Genomic DNA, 20,472 nt, shown 5'->3' on the forward strand with positions numbered 1-20,472 from the left:
GCTCGCTCCTTGGCGTTGCGTCGGTGGTTGTGGCGTCGAGTCGCTTTCGCCGGTTCCCGCGCGCGCGCGGAATCCTTGGCGGTGGAGGATCCGCTTTCTCTGCTGCGCGCACGGGAAATGACTGCAAAGGCGCCCAGAAAACGGTCGCTCCTCCTGCCGGGTGCGATACTTGGCATTCCCGCCGATCCCAATCGGAACCGGTCGCCAGACGAGCACTTCTTTCCGCCGGCGGCAGAGCGGTGGCCGCGCATCGCTCGCGTGACGAAGACATGGCGATGATCGCCGGCGCTTGCCTCACCGGTGAGTCCTACTGTCTTCTTCTGTGGTCCCTTTGATTGAGACGAGTTCGTTCCTAGTGATTCAGACACTTTTCCCAGGTCTCCCCCGAAGTGCACTCAGGGTTACCATACAACTCTTTCCGGACTACTGCAGAAAGCGAAATTAATGATGCAATACGTAAGACACTGAGTGCAAATGCTGCAGCGATGCATCCCCGTATATTGTCCCCAGTCACCAATATATTCTATCTATGCTATCGTTTCCACCCCCTCCTTCGCTTTCTAGCTCCGCAGCCTGGTATTATTGCGCGATCACCTGGTGACTTAGACGACTTACCCTTCTGTCTGTGCGGCCATAAATGCAGCAATCCTTTTAACTAGTGGTGTGTAGAGTACTTCTATAAAGTCGTAGGTCCAGTTCAATGCTGCCTGGCCATGCAATTATTTCGGTTTCAAAAGGGTTGCTGTGAAGGTTCGTGGTCGAAGCCCTTGAATTCGTTCCTGGATATAAATCGTACAGCTCTACTAACCTTTCGCAGTGTTAGAAACCAGAGCAAACGTAGCGGTACCAAGGTGTTGGAATAAGGTGCCTGGAATAGATGTCACTTCCCTGACAGTTTTATTTTGGTAGGACTTTTTTGTATGAATCCAACTAAGATTTGAATAGTAAGAATACCAATTAGTCCTGACGTGATGCCTCGCGAGTGAACACTAACGATAGAATTCTTTTTTTCCACTGCTTAGCCAAATATTTAGGGCACAAAGAAATTTTTCTGATAAAAATGGAAACTGTACTTTTGGTTTGTTCATTGCGTGAAGTTTGCCTCAACTCAAGTTGTCGCGAAAATGAGTGATGGTCATCGGAAAGACGTACTATATACGCGAGTGAGAAAGGGTGCGTTTTTTAACAGTGCAAAGTCTCGAAGTGATATAACAACACGCACGTAAACGAAGCAAACAACCTGCAAAAACGGATGCCACTGTAGTTATCGTTTAACAAGAAAACACAGAAAGGGAAATTTCAGCGCGTTTGGTTTAACGTTGTCATGTCGTTAACTCGGTCTATCTCGAAAAGTAATTGTTGCCTCTCCGTTTGGAAGGTTGAATTCAATAATAGTACAACCAAAGTGGACCAGCTTGTAAGACATTATAAGAAATACAATCTTACAAACCAGGATGAGAAAAACTAGCATCGAAGCTCAAACGCTTCTTCAAGTAATCAGTAAATACCTTCCTCATAAAGCGCTCCCTTTTATGTTGCTTGTGACTGTAAGTACGCATATATCAGTGTGCCCATGGTGTCCTTCTGGGAAGTATGAAAGTTGGAGAAGGGAGCAGGAGTAAATATATGCATGGAAACAGGATTACGCCATGCGTACATTGTCTTTCTGAAAAGAAGAAAATGTTTTGTGGATGGGTATGAGAGAAAGGGGAGCATGCGCGGCGACCCAACAGCAACAGCTTTAACAGCACCAATTTGTCAGCCGTTTGGGCGGGCAGGCATATTATCACCACTTCGAATCCTTAGTGCTCTATATATGCAACATCGATATACGCACGCAATTGCGCGTTCACTTCTTATTTTTTCTCTTCTACAAATTTGCACAAGTAGATAAGCGGGGATATAGGCCTACAAACCGGCACAATAATTTATCGAATCTTCCGATTAGATCTCCACAGAAGAGCATGTATAAAAAGGGGGCCATCTTCGCCACTGCACTACGTTCGAAAACGCGGATGGTAAGCAGGGCAGAATCTGACAGCATCCGGTGTGCCCCGGTCTCAGTTTTTCCCGTTATGCACACAGCCCCGTTTCCACCGGCAGGCGACCCCCACGCTATTTCTCCGGTTACTCTGCGGAACAGCCGAGCTCCGGTCCTGAGTGATCACTGCAATAGAGATGACTCGATCTCGCCTGACTCACAAACAGTAGGTTTGCCGCCTACAGGCTTAGAGCTGGAGGAACGCGTGCTGCGGATCAACAGTTGTATCAGGATCTACATCTACGGCCTTGCATATTCGTTCGTAATGACGGTGTGGCTCTCTGCATAATCGCTGTCCCCGCCATCATTCGGGGTTCCATGAGCTACATGCATTAAAAGCGCTCTTTCACAGATATGTAATTAGCCCTGTTCTAAGCTTTATTGGAATGATTCATCCAAAAGATTAAATTGTAGTTTGACATTATGCTAGGGTCACTGCCGATGAGTCCTCACCTACGGCATCGGATGCGTCATGGGCTACTTATCGAAACTTGGCTGGACGCTGGATTTAGCTGTGCCTGGAAACACAACACTAAGCTCCGCTTTTCTGCCTTGGCACGTTCCTGGAGTACAAATACTAGTAAGCTTGCGAGAAAGGTGCCCACAGCTTGCGTATGACCGAGTTAATTGGATATTTATCATAGACAAGCATTTATACAACAGTGGGTCCAGTTAAGCTGATGATGATTACGATGATTCTGAAATACGCTAACACAAAGGGAGAGCTCTGGAAGTCTTAGCCATGTCACCGCGATTCAGTAGCTCATCCATTGTTGTTATCCTATAAGAACTTGAGAATGAACCCACGTTCCCATCTACGTTTCCATCGAAATTCGTGCTGGACGCACCTCCTTTTGTCTTACTTCCCAAATTAATCGACTGTTCCCTACAGAAATCGGCCGACGCACGACTAAACTATAAATTATGCATACAGTCTTCTCCTTAATAGTAAAAACGCGCGAAACCAAGCCGCCGGGAGACATACACAGGTCTAACAAGTCCACCGACACCTCCATGGGCGCACGTAATGCACAGCTGGAAGCTTCGCTCATTTCAGATACTGCCTAACAGGCGACACGCTTTCGAGCCTGCCTCTCAAAGCATCGGCCGTCTTGTACGGTTGCCCTGCGAGCTGTTGCTACTGTTCGCCATTACTCGTCGACGAATGATGCCAAATCACCTCTCTGCCTTGAGCAGCGGAAGCCACTAACAACCATGGCACTGACAGAAACCGAGTTTCGTCGTTCTTTTCTCGTGTTAAACAGGCATTGGTGTCCTTATACTGTTCATTAACTTTTCATCGAATGCGCGGTTGTGTATCGCAGCTTCTGAGATTTATTCAGGGACGAGGGTCTAATGGTGTGAGGTGAATTACTGGAATTATTCTGGCTCTTTTGGCATTGTTCCTCATCGTTACAGGACCGCTGATATGTGCACTGCAAGGCCACTGCTTATGTTTCGGGGCAAATAGGAACTCCCCGTTGCTCTATTATGAGGCATTAATGTGTCGCTGAATATCGTGTCACTTGGTGTGTTTGAAACACGCTAATGTTCTTGGGCCTTGGGCAAGAAACGCGCTCTGCGAAGGTCCTTTTGACCTCCTTCAGGGACATATAGTACTTATCAAAACTCCGGCGAGCAACTTCAGTTGTGTTCTCGTGTGCGTGATCTGCGTGCGAACGTGTCTTGCTTTGTGTGTAATCATCCTCATCTAAAGCATTCACAACCATCCCCGCCTGCAGTAGGCATTACAAGTGCCTTTTATATTTTAAGCATTCCTAAGCCATGATGGTTTTCATGAGCCAGTTGAGTATTAAGTCAGTCGCGATGACGCAACAAAGTTTTTACGAGCGGATATTTTTGCTGGTGGATTAATTGATTTCGGGCACCAAATATTCCAGCCAGAAAATAAGTCTGTCAAATGTAGCTTGTTGGTCAGCCAGACAGTCAACCAGTTCCATTGAGGCATCACTCCAGCCTATAGTTTTGGCTACGGAGTGATGCCGGCCACTTCTGTTAAGTTACACCTACTCCACGATAAAATCTAGCCGGATGAATTATCTAGACGGTTCACTTGGAGGTTTTAAGAAATAATTTTACGCTGTCAGAAATGACATTGTCGGAAGCTCTGGTCAGCTCGGCCGAAACGAGAACAGTAGCTTCGGAAGGGCTTCACCTTCCTATTTTCACAAACTTGCGGTCTCTCAACTGGGTCACGAAGCGTCCAATGTAGGTCATCTCTCAGTCGTTCTAATCCGCAGTCTCTTCCGCACTCTTTGCCCTTGCGGCCTTGCAAGCTGAATTTTTTACACTGCGCGCATGTAAGGCGGTCAGTGGTAAAGGCCGTCCACTCCAACTTCGAAAGCAAAAATGAGATAAAGCAGAAACGCATGACACATTACTAAAAGCCACAGGAAACTTGGAGGAAACGACCTCAGGAATCACCGTATTTATTAGGCTGGATGACAGGCAAACGCAGAAAAGTGTGAGGGTTCCCGCCGCGTCGGACACTCGGGCACCTAACGGCTCGGCCCGGTTGGAGGTCGCCGCGTCTACGGCGGAGTACGCGGCCTTCACCTCCCCCAGCGGCCAGAGCAGACGTACGGCCGTAGTGGCCTGCGGCTCTCCTTGGACAACAGTAATAGTGGCCCGTTCGCGCACAGACGCACGCTGTATAAGTACGGCCGATGTCCCGACACAAACTTCGGTAGGTCGGCCGCTGCCATCCAACGCGTTCTGTAAGTTGAAGTCTAGAGTAGCGTGTTTGGCGGGATTGTGCAAGACAGATGAGAGGACGTGGAGGGTGAAGCTGCATGCACTCGGCGGAGGTTCCGTGGTAGGCTGCAGATTATGCTGTAGATTAAACCGTGACCCGCGGGAATCGCTTGTTTGACATTTGTGCTAGAGGAAGCTTGCTGCGCGATTGCGGGGAGTGCCGGGTTATGCCGGAGACTGCACCCTTTGCGCATAATTCGTACGTGCCATTAGAGGCCCTTTGTGAGTGGTGTCCCGGAGTTAGTTTAATGTAAATCAGATTGCACGGGTGGGTGCGCGGATCATCTTCTTCTAGGTTTTTTTTTGCGAAAAGTTGTGGTATGAGGTGTGCTTGTCAAATGCATTATAATGTCTTCTCGCCTGACTAGTAAACGAAAAAATGAAAAAGACTGGATGTCCGAAGCTTGTCCTAGCGGAGAAGAGAAATGTTCGCTTAACTTTAAAATGCCCTTTAGATAATTCGAAATGCAGAGTAATCTTGGTATCAAGGCGGAAAATGTGGTCGTCGGCACGCTTCGCCGAGTTTGCAAAATACAATTATAAAATATGCATGAAAGTGAATCCAGTTAGGTGTGTTATGCTGGCCATGCATCGAGATTATTTGCATTTAGCCTCCTTAGATTTTTAATCTATCAAGTTTTGAGTATATTGCACAGATCTCTTGTGGACGCGAGCGCATCGCTCTCTCGTTAAAGTGCAGTGGTATATCAGTGCACAAGACGACTTGAATTTGTACTCAGTGCCACATGATCAATGCTCACAGTAAACTTCTGGCTGCCTAAGCGGGCATTCTATGCATTGTAACGTATGATATTTTACAGTACGTTTGTATTATAATATTCTGGTGTTTAAACCTAAGTACACTGTATTGAAAGACTGCCGCTACACCTCCACCACCCCGTTCATTCTTTTCTGCCTGTAATCAAGTTTGCAAGCATTCGAACTACTTCAAGTCCAGTTACAAGTTAACACATTCGCACCTGCCGATTCCAACAACAACAACAACAACAACAACAACAACAACAACAACAACAACAACAACAACAACAACAACAACAACAACAACAACAACAACAACAACAACAACAACAACAACAACAACAACAACAACAACAACAACAACAACAACAACAACAACAACAACAACAAATTATACACTTATACACTGCCTTTAATGGTATAACACACACACTATTACTGTTTGGTCGTTTTCGTCCTCATCTGCTTGGTGGAAACAGCGGAACCGGATGCGAGCTTTCTTGCTACCTCTTCCGGTTCCGGCGTTTCCACCAGTCAGACGAGGCCGAAAATGACACTTTTGAACACGACGCAAACTCGGAATACGAACCCAGGTTCCACCGCGAAGCATGAACATCGCTTGTCAGCGATCATTCAAGTGATATTGCGAAGCAGCGGCACCTTGTTCCTTGTCGGCCCATCTGGGATGTCGCGGCGGGCATTTCACTTTTTCGCTACCACACCGGTGAACGTGAAGTGAGCCTTGTGCGGTGTGGCGATCCCGAATTAGCATTCGCGCGTTCGCACAAAGGCCGTAGGTCATCGCAGCTGCTCTGTGACCTGGTGGCGGGAACAGGTTTCCCGTTCCCGCTCGTGAGCGACTGTAGAGGGCGCCAGACAGAGCAAGCACCGCAGTTTGTGGAGCGCTTGAATGACCGGTAGCGCCTACATTTATATCTGCGGTCTCACAAACTTGCTTTTTTTTTCTTCCCCCTTTCTTTTTTTGCTGGGTTGCTAGTTGTGCGCTTGTATTAAACGTGCAAAACTTGGCTGGGATTCGAACAAAGTCAATTTTTCTTGAATCCAGATAAAAAGTCTTCATTGGGCTCATGAGACAGGCGAATTTATTTGTGTTTATAGCTTTTACTGCCCTACAGAGCACCTTGTTTTATGCAGTGCCCGGCCAGGGACTGTATCCATCAAAATGCTGCGCAGTATGAATGCAGCAAAACGCATGCTTCATATCTAATGCGTTATCCTTAATGAAAGGTACACTTGAGCATGCAAGAAATATCGGTATTGTGACAAACTTTTCTGGTGCAAATATATTGTTTATCTTGGTTGAAAAGTGGCTGCACAATTGAGCGCTTACCACCACCGAAGTGAGAGGAATGATAATTGGCGTACAGTTATCGCTTACTTCTGAAAGTGTTTCTCTTCTCTGCCGGAAGTCAGCATAGCAAATATGAGCGATATTGGTAAATAAACATCCACACATATATTATCTTATAATCAACCATAGCGGAGCCCTAGTGTTAAATTGACTGCGCGCACGAGTATGCGCCAGAATTTGTAGGTATGAACCGGAAGAGAAGCGAGAATTGAATGCGTGAGCACAATCGCTTCGTGGCTACGAAAGCAGTAAGAGATGTAGAGCGTGTCCTTGAGAACTCCGACGCGTCTGCGCATGAGCTCAGATTCTTGAAAAGGCCAACAGAGGGGCTACAAGCGGCGAAGGCCAGTGCTTCGGCGTCGTCGTCGCATCTTTCCACTGATCACGTAGATGTGGAATTAAAAAAATGACAAATATATAAGTCTACAAGTGCGTACAATCGATGCGGCACTTGTATAGTCCGTGTTGTGATGAGATCTCCGCTTTTCAGGCTGCTTGCTTCCGTGGCTGTTAGTCAAGGCTTTGCGCTGATAGGGAGACGTTATCGGGCTTTTTCCTTTAGTTTTCCCCGAATGAATTTGGATGCTGCCGGAATCTAGAAGCGAACAAAAATTTCTAACGTTGGTACCAAATGAGCCTTAACCCTTCCCCCCCCCCCCCTTCTCCCTCTCCCCCAAACGGTGTTTAGCAGTAGATGCAGTTGGACGCTTATTATTGAAGGACTTGTTTCCTTATTTAGTATCGTTTCATATGTCATTCGCATTAGTTGCTTTGCTCGATGGCAGCCAAAGTGTATCGCAGGAAAGTTGAAATGCACTTGCTCTTCACTTACGTTAATTGCACGAACGGCGCTTGTATGTGCAGTAGACGGGCGCCTGTGGCTTTTTTTATGCTTTTGAACTTCAAGGAGGATTCAATTTCTGCTGCAGCAAATGCACCTGATGAGAGAAATCGCTCCGTTTTTACAGTCAGCGGCCTGCTTCTAAGCGCAGTGTGCCAGCAGGGTTGGAACTTGCATCAGAAGATAAGAGAACTCTCGTCGAACCAGTCTGACAGCTGCAGGTCCGTGAAACTTTTTTTGTAAAGACTGTTTTCACGGAAAGCAGTACTTCTATAATAAAATGGGGCGTTCTCGACTGAAGTGGGTACGAGTCGGGTACGTCTGAAGCGGAATGTTCATAAATAAGCATGAACAAGAGGTTCAGTTCAGTTGTGCATGAATGACGTGGCCTCCGAAAGAAGCAAGGCGTCTTGTTTTTTCATTTTATTGCTCGCCCCCTTTCTCAGTTCACAAAAGTGCAACAGGCCTACCAGAGGCCATAAAATCGAATGAGGCCCAAATAAATTATCTACATTTGTAGATTCAACGACCACTAACTCGTTTGAGCTGTTTGCTGTAAGTGCGTTCTAGCACCGAGCAATGTTCCCACTTGCTAAGACAGGGCACGCCAATGGCTGGCGAACTCGGCACGGGCCCTGCAGGACAGCACTCTTTTAAGCAGAGGCCAAGGAACCTGACCCGGACTATATAGTGGCGGCGTCTGATCATGCTGGTGAACGCCGGCTTGGCTCACATTGCATGGACAGGTTTAGGAGCGGATGAGCATGAGTTGCATATCAAACAGCCCGTCAGAGTGTCGACCAACTCGATGCTACTCTGAGACCGTGGAAGCGAACGTCCGACGCTGGCTTTATCAAGACTAGACAAGCGGCTCGGCCATTAAAGTGCTGATAGAGATCTGAGACATCGAGACGTATCCGAAAAGCAATTAAATGTTGAGACGAACTCACTCGGCGGCGAAAACATTTCGCTGCCTCTGATCGTCCTGTCTGCATCCGGCGTCACCGCTTGGGCGTAGCCACCCGCAAGCTGAGCAAAACAATGTAAAAAGCATCGTTGTACGCGTAACCTCAGTACTTTATTTGCGTTCTCTTGCGCTGCTTATTTCGGGCGTTGCTCTAGCTCAACGGGGCAGGGATACGGTGTGGCAATTCTCACAAGTTGCACTTTCAACAACTTCCTGTTCCAGTTTTCTATTTCCTGACCTTTTCCGCTGGCTGACGCAACACCAGGGAACTGCACTCGTTGTAGTTTTATTTTCTTTACCTTCTAACCATATCTCGTTCATTTGGCAGCACAGTACAGTGGGCGAAAGAGATGGCAGTGCATGCAAACATAGAATAAATGACAAAATGTCTAAATGTTCTTCATAAGCAAAGCAGCAAGGACATGCACGCAGAACACGTACGTGTAAAATGTTTGACAAACACGGTAAACACCATGTCAATTAAAACGTATTTCACGCAAATGAATAAGTTAAGGTATTTGCTACAGATTTTTAAAACCGCAGTCTTCGTGGTCGCAGTCGATAAGTGAACGGCATTGTGAGCCTGTATGCGAAAGACATCCCATGAAAATAATATAGATTGCTTTGTTCGAAACTGTAGAACTAAATGAGTGCGGGAAGTAAGTTTACATTTTCGGATTGTTTTTAAACAGAAAGAGTTCCTGATCGCCGTTTCCTTGTGCACGCCGCCTTTTGGTTGTCATGTAATCGAGCGGGATTCGCAGTGTAGCCTAAAAATATACTTTTCGCGCACCATAAAGATGCAAAAATAAACAGCATACATAGTTGATTCCCATACATAGGTACTGAAGCCCGGAAAAATACACGGAATGGCGTCTAATAACCCAACTGAAAATAAGAAATTGAATCATTAATCTCTTATGCCGGACATGAATTTTGCACCATCGGCGGCTTCTGTAAGGAATCGCTTCCACGTTTTAGAAGGCGTGCCGCATGATGAAAAGAAACGGAGCCTAATTTTGCCATCCAAAGTGAGCCCTTTAAGGCGGAGTGCAGTCTGAAAAATAGGACGAGGAATGTAAGTAAACAGGACTCTGCGAAATTCGTGCTATTACAATCGTAGCGCGATGCTGCGCTTCAGTGCGGATGGAAGACAAAGAACAACGAACGCTGAATGGAATTCGCAAACGCGCTTCGTAGTTTAATGAGCAATATTGCCACGAGTATTTGCAATATTTATGTATTGCTGCCAACAACCGCTGGCATGCGACCTTATTTCTGCTTGTAGCGTGCAGAAATGCCTTGTGCTTTTGTCTGGTTACGTTCACTGTAGTCGAGACGCAGTCTTATTCATTTTCTTTGTGGCGCAGGATAAGCGGAAATGTATCCCGAATGATTGTACCCACTAGCGTCAGCTTCTGCGCTGTCCCCGATTGTTTTAGTCACATTTGGCAGCTTTATTTAGATGTTTCTACGCTAGGTTTGAATTGAGCGCCGACGAGTGCAACGGGCACCCATAGTTCGAAGATCACTAAGCACGCTTCCCGTTATCGCCCTTGCCGATCTGCTTAATTATTTTGCGGGCGAGATTCAGAGCAATAAAGTGTTCATTTCAGTGCAACTCCAGTCTTTTCGTTTGTTGCCTTCGGGATTGTCACCCCCACGTGACAGCATGAGACGACATTCCAGGATAGAGTTGATCTAGCGGGTACCGTAAATTCCGGAACGCAGCCGGCGTGTTGCACATGCCAAAGTTTAAATTTAAGGCCATGATATGGCCTCTAAGATACTTTTTTTTTCTTTCAATGCAGTTAGTATATAGCACGAAATACGTAGTGCGATTTTTTTCATAGATACAGCTAATGCAGTCAAAGAAAATGTTTTACATGTCAATGTTGGAATTCAGCCCTGCATATACTCTACATCGGGTGCTGATAGTATACAGCAAATTGCTATCAATGTTTTGCCACGCCATTCGATGAAATTAATTTGCTTGGTTTCATGCACCGAACGTTCCATGCAATTAGACCCGTGTTGAAGGCCTCAAGTGAATAAAAGCATGCACGTATGATTGTTGGTCATGTTAAACAACTCGAGGCCTTTGAACATTTCGCCCCAATAATTGACATTATTTGCGAGCACTTTCCCATTTCTCCATTCGTAGCACTGGAGATACGTTTAAATGACACCCCTGCTGAAACAGCTGAATTTCGGCTCAGGTGAGCGAGAGGATGAATAATGGAAAAACAGGTCGTAACTTTGGAGTCACTTGCAACGTCGTCTATTTCTTCCTCCTTTCTCCCACCACGCCGCAGGCGCCCCACTAAGGTATCCCGCGCGCGAGGCTGTACTACGCATTTCTTTTCCGCATACATGTTTAATACTGAACCTTTATTTTAGGCAAGCCTGTGTTCGTGCGTCTTTATCAAGGATATGCAATGTTTGGGGCTGTTGACAAAAAAAAAAAAGGATTGTACAAAAAGTTTTCTTTTAGAATATAAGCATGCGATGGAGGTTTAAAATTACAGGCCTATGTGAACAGCTTAGTTTAGTTCATGGGGTTTAACTTCCTAAAGCTACTCAGACTATCACAGACAGCGTAGTGGAGGGCTCTGGAAATTTCGGCAACCTGGGGTTATTTAAAGTGCACTGACATCGCACTGCACACGGGCGCCTTGCTTTTCGCCTCCATCGAAAAGACCTATGTGGATATACGATTCCCCTTAAGAATGACAGAGAGACCACTCCTAGCGAAATCAATGCTTATAAAAGCTAGAAAAAAAAAGAAGAATGATGTCATCATCAGCACCCATTTTCTTAAGTCAAATGCGTGCGTTGACAACGGATTTTGACCGCGGATCGCAGAGGCCATGCTATATCGTTGTGCACTACGAAATGATGGCAACCCGTTCATTTTCCTTGCGAATTAAGGACGTCATTAGTTTCAAGGAACTGGCGGCAATGTTTTTAAAGTCAATGTTCTCGGGAAGAAAATCCGTCTCTTTTCTGTCATCTGATAGTAATTAAGCAAATATTGGGTTGGTTGATTTTGTTTTGCTCAAATCAATAGTTGTACAGAATTGTCCTCAGTGACCCGTCAAGTCACTGTTATGTAGTATTAAACACAGAATGCATTCGACGAATCTGCGAGCACACCTAAATGGCATTATGAAGATTTATCCCCTTTCTGAAAGTTAGCTCGTGCCTTCTTAGCATCTGTGTAAGAATTGAAAAGCCAAATAAACGCCTGAAACTTTTGCAGATCGGGCCATAGTGACGCATAGTGACTGAAGAGAAAGGCAGCGGTCTTTGTCGTCGTAATGCAGTCAGTCATCTGCGAATGTCGGAAGGAGGTGGTTATTAAGCGAGTAATTATCGGCGTTAGTGTCTGCAGTGAGCAAAATTAGCAGTAACTATTAACTATCAGTTTGGTATTATTAGCGAATGCGGGGGTGATGAGAAACGGTCACCAAGGCTACCAGGCATCAAGCTTTGGTGTCACCCAGTGCGCAACTCCTCTCTGGTGAAATGCTTGGAAGAGAAGAGGTTTTTCACGCAATGCGCACCTAGAAATTTCACAAGTGACCAGCGCAATGCAACATTCAGTGTCATACCAAACTTCAGAGGAAAAAAGAGATTCATCGTTTTCGAGTACTCCATGTTTAAAACCGTACCGCGGGTACCTGTACAAGCCTCTTCCCGGGCCTTATGCTCGGATTCAGTGGGTAGAAATATAAAAAAAAAATGGTTTTGGACCCCAACATGTAAGCGATGCTAGCTATTTGGCCAAACTTGCTCCCCACTATGTTGCAATAACCACCATCCTCAAATATGTGCGATATGGCAGTACACCTCACTGTTTCATTAGATGACCATCTATACATACATTTTCAGGAACAGATTTGGTTGCGGCTAAATATATTTTATTCGCTATGTATTCTACAACAAAATATTCAGGTTTATGTAAAAAAATGAAAACAAAACGAAGCCTCGCATATAAGAATATGACGGCGAAGAGCCTCCCTATTGTTGGGAATAATCATGGCCTTGACTGGCCATGAAGAAGTGTAGATATTTAAAACAGTGCATTCTTAAAGCCGAAATTTGACCAAAGCAACTTCTCGAATTACTTACAAGCAGACTACAGAGCTACCTCTGCAGGTAGTTGTTCGGTAGTTTCCATTAATTACTAAAAAAATGTAGTTTGTATGCTCTAGAACCGCGTTTATTTGATTTGGTAGGAAGAGTTTTCTCAGTTTGTGGCGCTGTGCAGTATTATAATCTCTTATCAAGCTCTATCAAGCTCTTTATGCCACTTCCTTCGATCTCAAAGGTACGAATAATGAAGTGCAATATTGTTGTCTATTCAACAATAAAAGTACCAATGGCTTACTTTTATCTTGAAGAGAAGAAATGAGAAGGAACATCAGTAAGCGAATATAAACACTTGCAGTACCGTTATGAGCACTGTCATATGTGTATATTTTCCAATTCCGAAGACAGTGTCGTCAGCTGCTGAGCACCGCACCGTGGAGTACTTCGGAATGGTTTAAACTTCTAGAGTTTTCCAGCGAGTAGTTACAGAGTGACTGAATAGAAGCTCGGTTCCTTCGTCGGTCAAATTGAATGTTAGTGATCGCAATGGCGGAAGTATTAGTTTAAAAATACAAGGCAGCAGCCAGCGTCTTGTACAGTTACTACCGGGACAACCAGGATGAGTCGTAGCAAACAGGGTGCTAAAACCGTAACATCAAGCTGCTTTGAAAGCAGTATTGCGGAAGGGTTGTTTTTGTGTGGCATCGATAGGTTGGCTGGTTTGAGGTGATGTAGGATTTCGTTTGTGCTCACTGATTAAAACGAGGTTTAGATTGTCCCTGTACGCTTTCAAACCTTTACTTAGTCGCGGGTGCGTACCTTCCTGCATTGTTCAGTACACCAGTGAGGTCGCAGTGAGAAGTGCTTAAGCTTTGCGATAGCGCCGGATGACAGGAGGGCAAGAAACGGTCTTGTGGAGAGGATGGAATCGTTTCGCGAGTTCCAAACCAGAACCAAATACCGCTCTACTGTGTTGACAACGCCAGGATTGTGCGGCAGCTCACGAGAGTGGCAAGGCCACCAGTGAAGGTTGGCACCTAGCTAAGGACGCAGAGAAGGCAACGCAGGTAGTAAAATGCCGTGAAAGCGTACGAATGTAATCGGTTACTGCGAAAAGAAGTCTTTTTTTCCTATCGCCGGTGAAATACGCAGCCACTGTGGGAAGAAAAAGAAACAACCTTCCTTTCTCCGCACTCAATGGCACATGTGTATTAACTGCGTTTTAGTGCCCGCGTTGGCCACAAAGACCTCACTAGTCAGGGAGCCACTATATGGCGAAACATGCAAGCTCGCACACTACCAAACCGACCTCGATACATTAAGATTTGGCCCGAGAATTACCCAACACATACATGTCCGGCCTGCGGAGAGATTTTTTACATCCTCCACATTATCTCAGACTGCCTCGGACAACGTAAAACGTACAGGTTACAAGAGCGCAGCCATGAACAGTGGGAGGCTGAGCTGGCTCACACAGAGCTTCCCCTTGAGTTACATCTGATCGGTAAGACCTAGAGGGCCGTATTCGCCAATGATTTGCCAGATCTGGTTCAATCACGTGCGTAATTACTTCATGTTAATCAAGTCTCCATCTTTTGCTCTCCTGTCGCGGGAGCCATGATGCCTTTCTTTGAAGTGCCAGGAAAAGAACTTTTATTTGCGTATTTTGTGAGGAACTAGTGAGTAAACGACCGAACAACTCTAACAAAACGGTGCGAATAAGCATATGTCTGTGAACTTTTCTTGCGTCTCAATTGTCAGAGCTCTTCAGTCCTTTCCTTCAGTTGGCTGCAATTAGCCCAGGTCAGTCTTTTTTCTGAATAAATGCGTATTTGGAGAAACACCAGTACAGTAAAAACAAACAAACATATATTGCATTTTTTCAAGAAAGAAAACAAATTAATTTTGTCCCTCAACATCAATTGACTGCTGGCACCCAGTAGTAGGCACTGTTCATATAAGGCCATACAAAACACAAAACGCGATACAAAACCACAACAAAGCTTTAACGCGATCGGGAGGAGTTACTGCGCTTCGATGACGTTCCCGAGATGCTACGATAAAAAGCCGGTATACTGGTGCGGCTTCCAGCTTACTTTCGCAGCGGTCCCTCCAGAGCCACTCTTCTCAGCTATAGTCTTATCTGTTACCAGACATACGCTGCATTGGATATCTAGGGCATAAGAGCATAACGGAAGGGTATGACTCCCTTTGCAGTTTCGCTTCTGCCGCCATCTTTAAGGCCAGGAACTTTGTGGGTGCGTTTCAAAGCGTTATCTATATTGGCGATCGACGCGGAGTATGCTTGCCTCAAAGCACGGCATCCAGACAATTCCAGGACGCAGCTCCGCTCTGGGCGTCGTCTTATCGCCCAGTGAATCCGAGTGTCGTCACGATGCTGCGCTTCTCGGGCATCGCTGACTGCGTGGGGTCTGTGCCCTGAGCGAATTAGACTCATGCCAGCCCGTGAGCGTATTGCGCGCTATCTAACTTTCTACGAGACAACAGGTGGCCCAGAATCGCTGGCACGCGAGGTTCTTTGCTACGTCTTACCGATCGTTTTGTTTTGTGCTTTCAAGGGCATGATAAAGAACCCGAGAATCCGGCCTGCGTGGCTTGAGGAATTCTCTGCATATTTAATGTTTGCGTTTGCATATGAGAAATGTGGTGCGTACTTATTTGGTCATTAATTACTCCGAACGGATCATCTACCGTCAGTAACGGCTGCTCTGAATTTGTATGCAGGACGGTCGTCTCTACCTCATTCGCTTACAGAAAGCGCTTAAGATAGGGGTGGGTTGCTTGCTTCAGCTCCATGTGTTTTGGACGAAGGTGCCTAGCTGCACTGTATAGACCTTTCAGAGGCTCCAGATTGTGGGGAGATGGAGACATTTGATAAGGTATTCATATACTCCGGCCATGAATAGTAGTTACATTAATTTCTGTACGCATACAAACACACATAAATGTTATGTATTAAATAATTCGTAAAACATTAAAGCCAGCAAACCACTCCGACGTCCTCCGGCGCTGCATGGTTATACACAAACACAATACACACACAAGAGAATTGAACTAGGACGTTAACACAGATGATGCGCTCGCTACCAACTGCCAGTTTTTTCGGGGTACGAAGAAGAAGAAGGCTTCACACAAAACGTGGGGTTACAATATGAAGAACAAACCACCCTCGTTTACGCATTTCACCCCTATTGATACAGACCTCCAGAAGGGATCAATTCATGACTCGTTTGCGTATGGGACATCATAGCGTTGTGACAAATACGTTACCCAGATTCCCGCTAGTTCTTCGCCACTGCCAGACTAAGGTGGTCATAAAATGGAAAACTGATGCATCTTTACTATATAGTCGTAATATAAGTATGGATATAGTTTTGCTTTTTTTCCCATGGCAAATGGAGCATAGCTCTGTTTTTAGCCGGCAGCAGCGACCACGTCATTACTGCGCACGACCAGTTACTGGCCTCAAACACGTATATGTCACCTCAACAGGCGTGCTATCACTGTGACACAGAGCCGGCAATTTGTTCTATGCAGTAAATGTTCCATTTCAAACCTTGTCCCCCCAATTCCAGATGCAGTGTTATCAGCTCGTTCTCAAATTCACACTCTTTTCTGCGCGTCTCGCAGTACACCTATCTTGTCTGCGTTTCAACCAAAGCAAAACAAACATTAACTGGACGCATTCCGAGACATGGACACAAATCGCGCAGATATATCTCGTTCACGAGAGACACGGATTCACTTTGTCCGTGCCGCTTCTCCCGCGGGCCGCTGTACCGACTCTGTCGAAGAGCGACTCGCTTCATTTCCCGTACGGGAATTCCGGCGAGGCGGCACCGGTGGCGAGGAGGGGAGGCGGTGGAGAGAAGGGGAAAAGAAGAGAGAGATGCTTTGCTCCCTGCTCCGGTTGCGTAAGCGGCGCGCCGACTAACGGGCTGTAGGTCAACGGGGTTGCCAACGTGACCAGCATGGGGCATGTGGCATCGTCGCCACGCGCGCATGTAAGGACCCAGCCAGCAGATGAGCCAACAGCTGCTCGCATCTCTGCGCAGAAAGAAGCGATGCCAGTGGATTTCTCGTTTTTTTTTTTGTATGTGCACACATGGAGATGTGGTCGTTCCCACATGTCGGCAACATCGTCTCACTGTCGGAGGGGGGATGCGAACTGCTGACGACAGATGGGATGGGCGGAGAATGATAAAGCAGAACATTAAATATCTGTAGGGATGCTAAGGGGCATTGTTTTCCTCTCTCTTGTAGTTTCGAGTCTAAGTTCGTTACCGTTAGATGTTTCTCTGCTGTTCATAAACCAGCTTTGTGCTGGTCGATGCTGCCTTTCGACTGGGTTTACAGTGGACCAGGTTGACTCTGGCAATTTTTCCCAAATGCTCACTAAAGCCTGTCGATTTTTCCATGAACATATAAGATGAGTTGAGTTAAAAGCGGCCATTGTATGGAAAGCTTCGTCGCATAAACGCGATATATACAGTAGTAACGCTTAATAAACCGACAAACGTCATTATTCGGTTTAGAGATAAAATCATTCGGCCAGTACGGGATGTAGCAGTGCACTCTGGATAATATGGTTCCGTAATTATTACCATTTCATTGCGCCACAAGACTATCGCCTATTTATCGACTGCGGAAGCTGAAAATAATACCCCGAGTTTAGTTCTCCGAAAAAACAAAAACAAAAAACGAAAAGACACTCAAGAGAACGGAAGACGTAATCCACAAGTTCGCGCTTAAATGTGGGAAGAAATAGAAAATTTTAACTGGAAACATGCTTTTATCGAATGGTCTGGATAAGATAAGGACAAGAATGATGATAAATAAAAAAATAGGTAGAAAAGAAAGGAAGTAGCGAAGCCCTAAATTTAGAGCTTAGGTTGATTTCCCAGAAAAAAAAAAAAAAAAACCAAATTCAATCCAATTCTTGTACTTGCAAATTGCGTGATAGCGAGGTTGGCATTGCTGACAAAGATAGCGGCTATTTAGTAACTGTTCATTTTGCGAATATTCATTTTGTCCGTTCAGTGGTGCATGTTTGTTTGTGGGGTTTAACGTCCCAAAGCAATCAGAGGTGCATGTAGGCCACCTGTAACGTAAGAATTAATGTCCGGCAACCCCTATTAATGATGGTTCTGGTGTAAAATGCGCTGCCCATAAATTACAAAACCAGCCAGAGAATAAAAATTCCTAAACATTTTTCGCTGTAGTATACTCTGACGTCAATGGCAGAATATATACCACTGTTTGAATTTGGTATGTTTGATTCTTATTTTAGCTCACGTGAACGCGTAAACGTGACGACCAGAGAAGAAATACAAAACAAACGTACTGCCTATTCTCATCGCGTGCTTTCTATTACCAACTCCTCTAGATTTCGTTTTTCTGTTCGTTATTTTTTTTTATTAGCGCAATAGGTGCTCAAGAACGTCACTTTTGGGTAAGCCCTCGCAATGTCGTAATCCCCCGCCCATAAAAACAGCCGCTCAAAAAAAAAAAAAATGTATAAAGCAGGTCTAACGGTATAAAACGTAGTAAATTATAACACCGGCAAAGGTCCGCTTCTGAAATCTGGCTTTTCAGTACAAAATGAAGCGTGCAATAACAGTCCGAAACACTCAACAATGTCCTGCGGATAACAGTTTACCATTCCTGATTACACTTAGGTAAACTCGTGTCATCGGATAGCAATCTTCACGGTGACCAGAACGACTAATCCTTCACTGAAAAACGCTGGCAGACGCATTGATTTGTTTAGCCGTAAATTGCAACCTGTGCAAACGGTGGAGCTATTCTATAGAAGGTGGATGTCTCCAGACAAATGACGAAATTCTATTAGACGTGAGGGGGTGACGTCATGTCTGGTGCCGCTAAAGGGTTTGGTCCCTTTTTATATAGGGTCCTACCAGCGCGCTCTCAACCCTCCAGGTAATCGCCTAGAATAAGTGAAGGCTGAGGCATGCCGGTTGTGACGCCGGCATGCTGAAATTTGTGTGTGCTTTTTTGCGCTCCCAAGGCCACTTAATTGAAGGCCGAACGGAGGTCCCTGACCTTAACCTTACGGTCACGTGTGCAGCGTACCGAAGCCAAAAACGCCGTAGCATTGTGTCAAGGCTGAGATGCGTAAGACGTATTAGCTCTTGCGTTTGTATTATGGCCGAATCCAGTGAGCGCAAGTAAGTACCATTTGTCTCTGTTGCCTAACATTATAACTTTTTCAGTGGCTTAATGAGAAAAAAAGGTTTACAGGTTCCGGATAATTAGAATTACCGACCGCCACTCAGCGGCGCACCACTCATAGCATTCATTGGTTCATTCCTTATTGTACAAGGATTATTCGCATAAACGTTTAAAGGAAACTCACAACTGCTAAGCAATCACACACAGAAGAGACATCATTGCGTATTTATCCATTAAGAGGGTTTGTTTAGTGTTCCTTATAGACTATGTAGGTATCAGTTTAAACTTTCAACTTTAAAGTTTCTTTCACTAATGTAGCGACTGGATTTATACTCGCTTCCGCCCTTCGTGATGCCAGGGGAAGGAATTGCAAAATATAAAAATGATCTGAGTAGTAACTGGCACCCTTACCATCAGCCTGACTACACCCACTGCAGGTTAAATGCATCTCCCGCTGCTTTAAGTTTAACCGACTGTGGTGTCAATTGAGTCCGCGCTATGTTCGCAACATATTCCTGCATACAGCGTCGACTGTCCACGGTTTCACATAGCTCTGCCATAGGAAACAGCGCACAATGCCGCCACTGGGCTCCGTGGTGCGGAGGCTGCATTTGAGTCTAGAGGAAAGAGAGACGCTGTTGTACCTGGATTTCAGTGCTCGATGAGAAACTCGAGGTCGTAACATATTCGAAGCCTTTATCCGCCCTCAGGGCAGCTCTGTTGTATTGGCACTCATTATTGCTCAGCTTGTGCGCTTGTACACCGTTATAAAGTTGCACTCAGCTATTGAACTTTCTCTCCTTCCACTTTCACTGTCATCTTCTTCCCTTCCCTTACGGCGCGGTTGCGGTGTCCACAGAAAAAAAAGTGAGACAGTTACCGCGCCTTTCCCTTCCTATAAATAAAATCAGTTAAAAAAAATCAGGGGGGCCCTGCGGGGCTCTCTAGTGAGATACGGACACGGAATAGGTGTTAGATAAATAGTTGCCCACGGACATGAGTTGCTCAGTATAGAGCGATTCAGCAGCAGTGAAAAGAAACAGCTTCATAGGAGGGCACCAATGATGACAAAAATACAAATGAGGCTATTAAGCTGCGAGAAAAACAAAACCAATTCGACAGCAGTGCGCCCAATTCCCAACGTTGGCCACAGCACAGTGTGAATGTCAGGTGAAGGTAAAACTCTACTACTTGCGTCTCTTAAGTCCACTCAAGTTGGCGCACTCGTTCCTGTCATGTAACATTCAGAACCAACTACGCTGATCTGCGTTTGTTAGAAAGGGAAGTGACCATAACTATGTTGTCCAGTTATATTGCATTAGAATCAGAACGGCGATAAGAACGAAGTTCTGGCGTCCATCTGCCGATGTGCAACGTTCGCGAAAACGGGTTAGGGGAAAACAACGCGT

The 20,472-nt window shown here is 45.6% G+C and overlaps 1 protein-coding gene across 1 annotated transcript in view; it reads left to right on the top strand.

Moving 5' to 3' along the window:
* Positions 1-216: 216 nt before the first annotated feature.
* LOC146189449 (uncharacterized) overlaps positions 217-20,472 on the top strand; it is a 63,374-nt gene continuing 43,118 nt past the window's right edge. The window contains exon 1 of the mRNA XM_084604258.1: positions 217-300. Coding sequence (XP_084460384.1) covers positions 270-300 — 31 coding nt within the window. The 5' untranslated portion in view covers positions 217-269. The remainder of the gene's footprint in view (positions 301-20,472) is intronic.

The sequence above is a fragment of the Amblyomma maculatum genome, chromosome 5, assembly GCF_055883805.1.
Source record: "Amblyomma maculatum isolate TAMU_Amacu chromosome 5, ASM5588380v1, whole genome shotgun sequence".
Classification (NCBI taxonomy): domain Eukaryota; kingdom Metazoa; phylum Arthropoda; class Arachnida; order Ixodida; family Ixodidae; genus Amblyomma; species Amblyomma maculatum.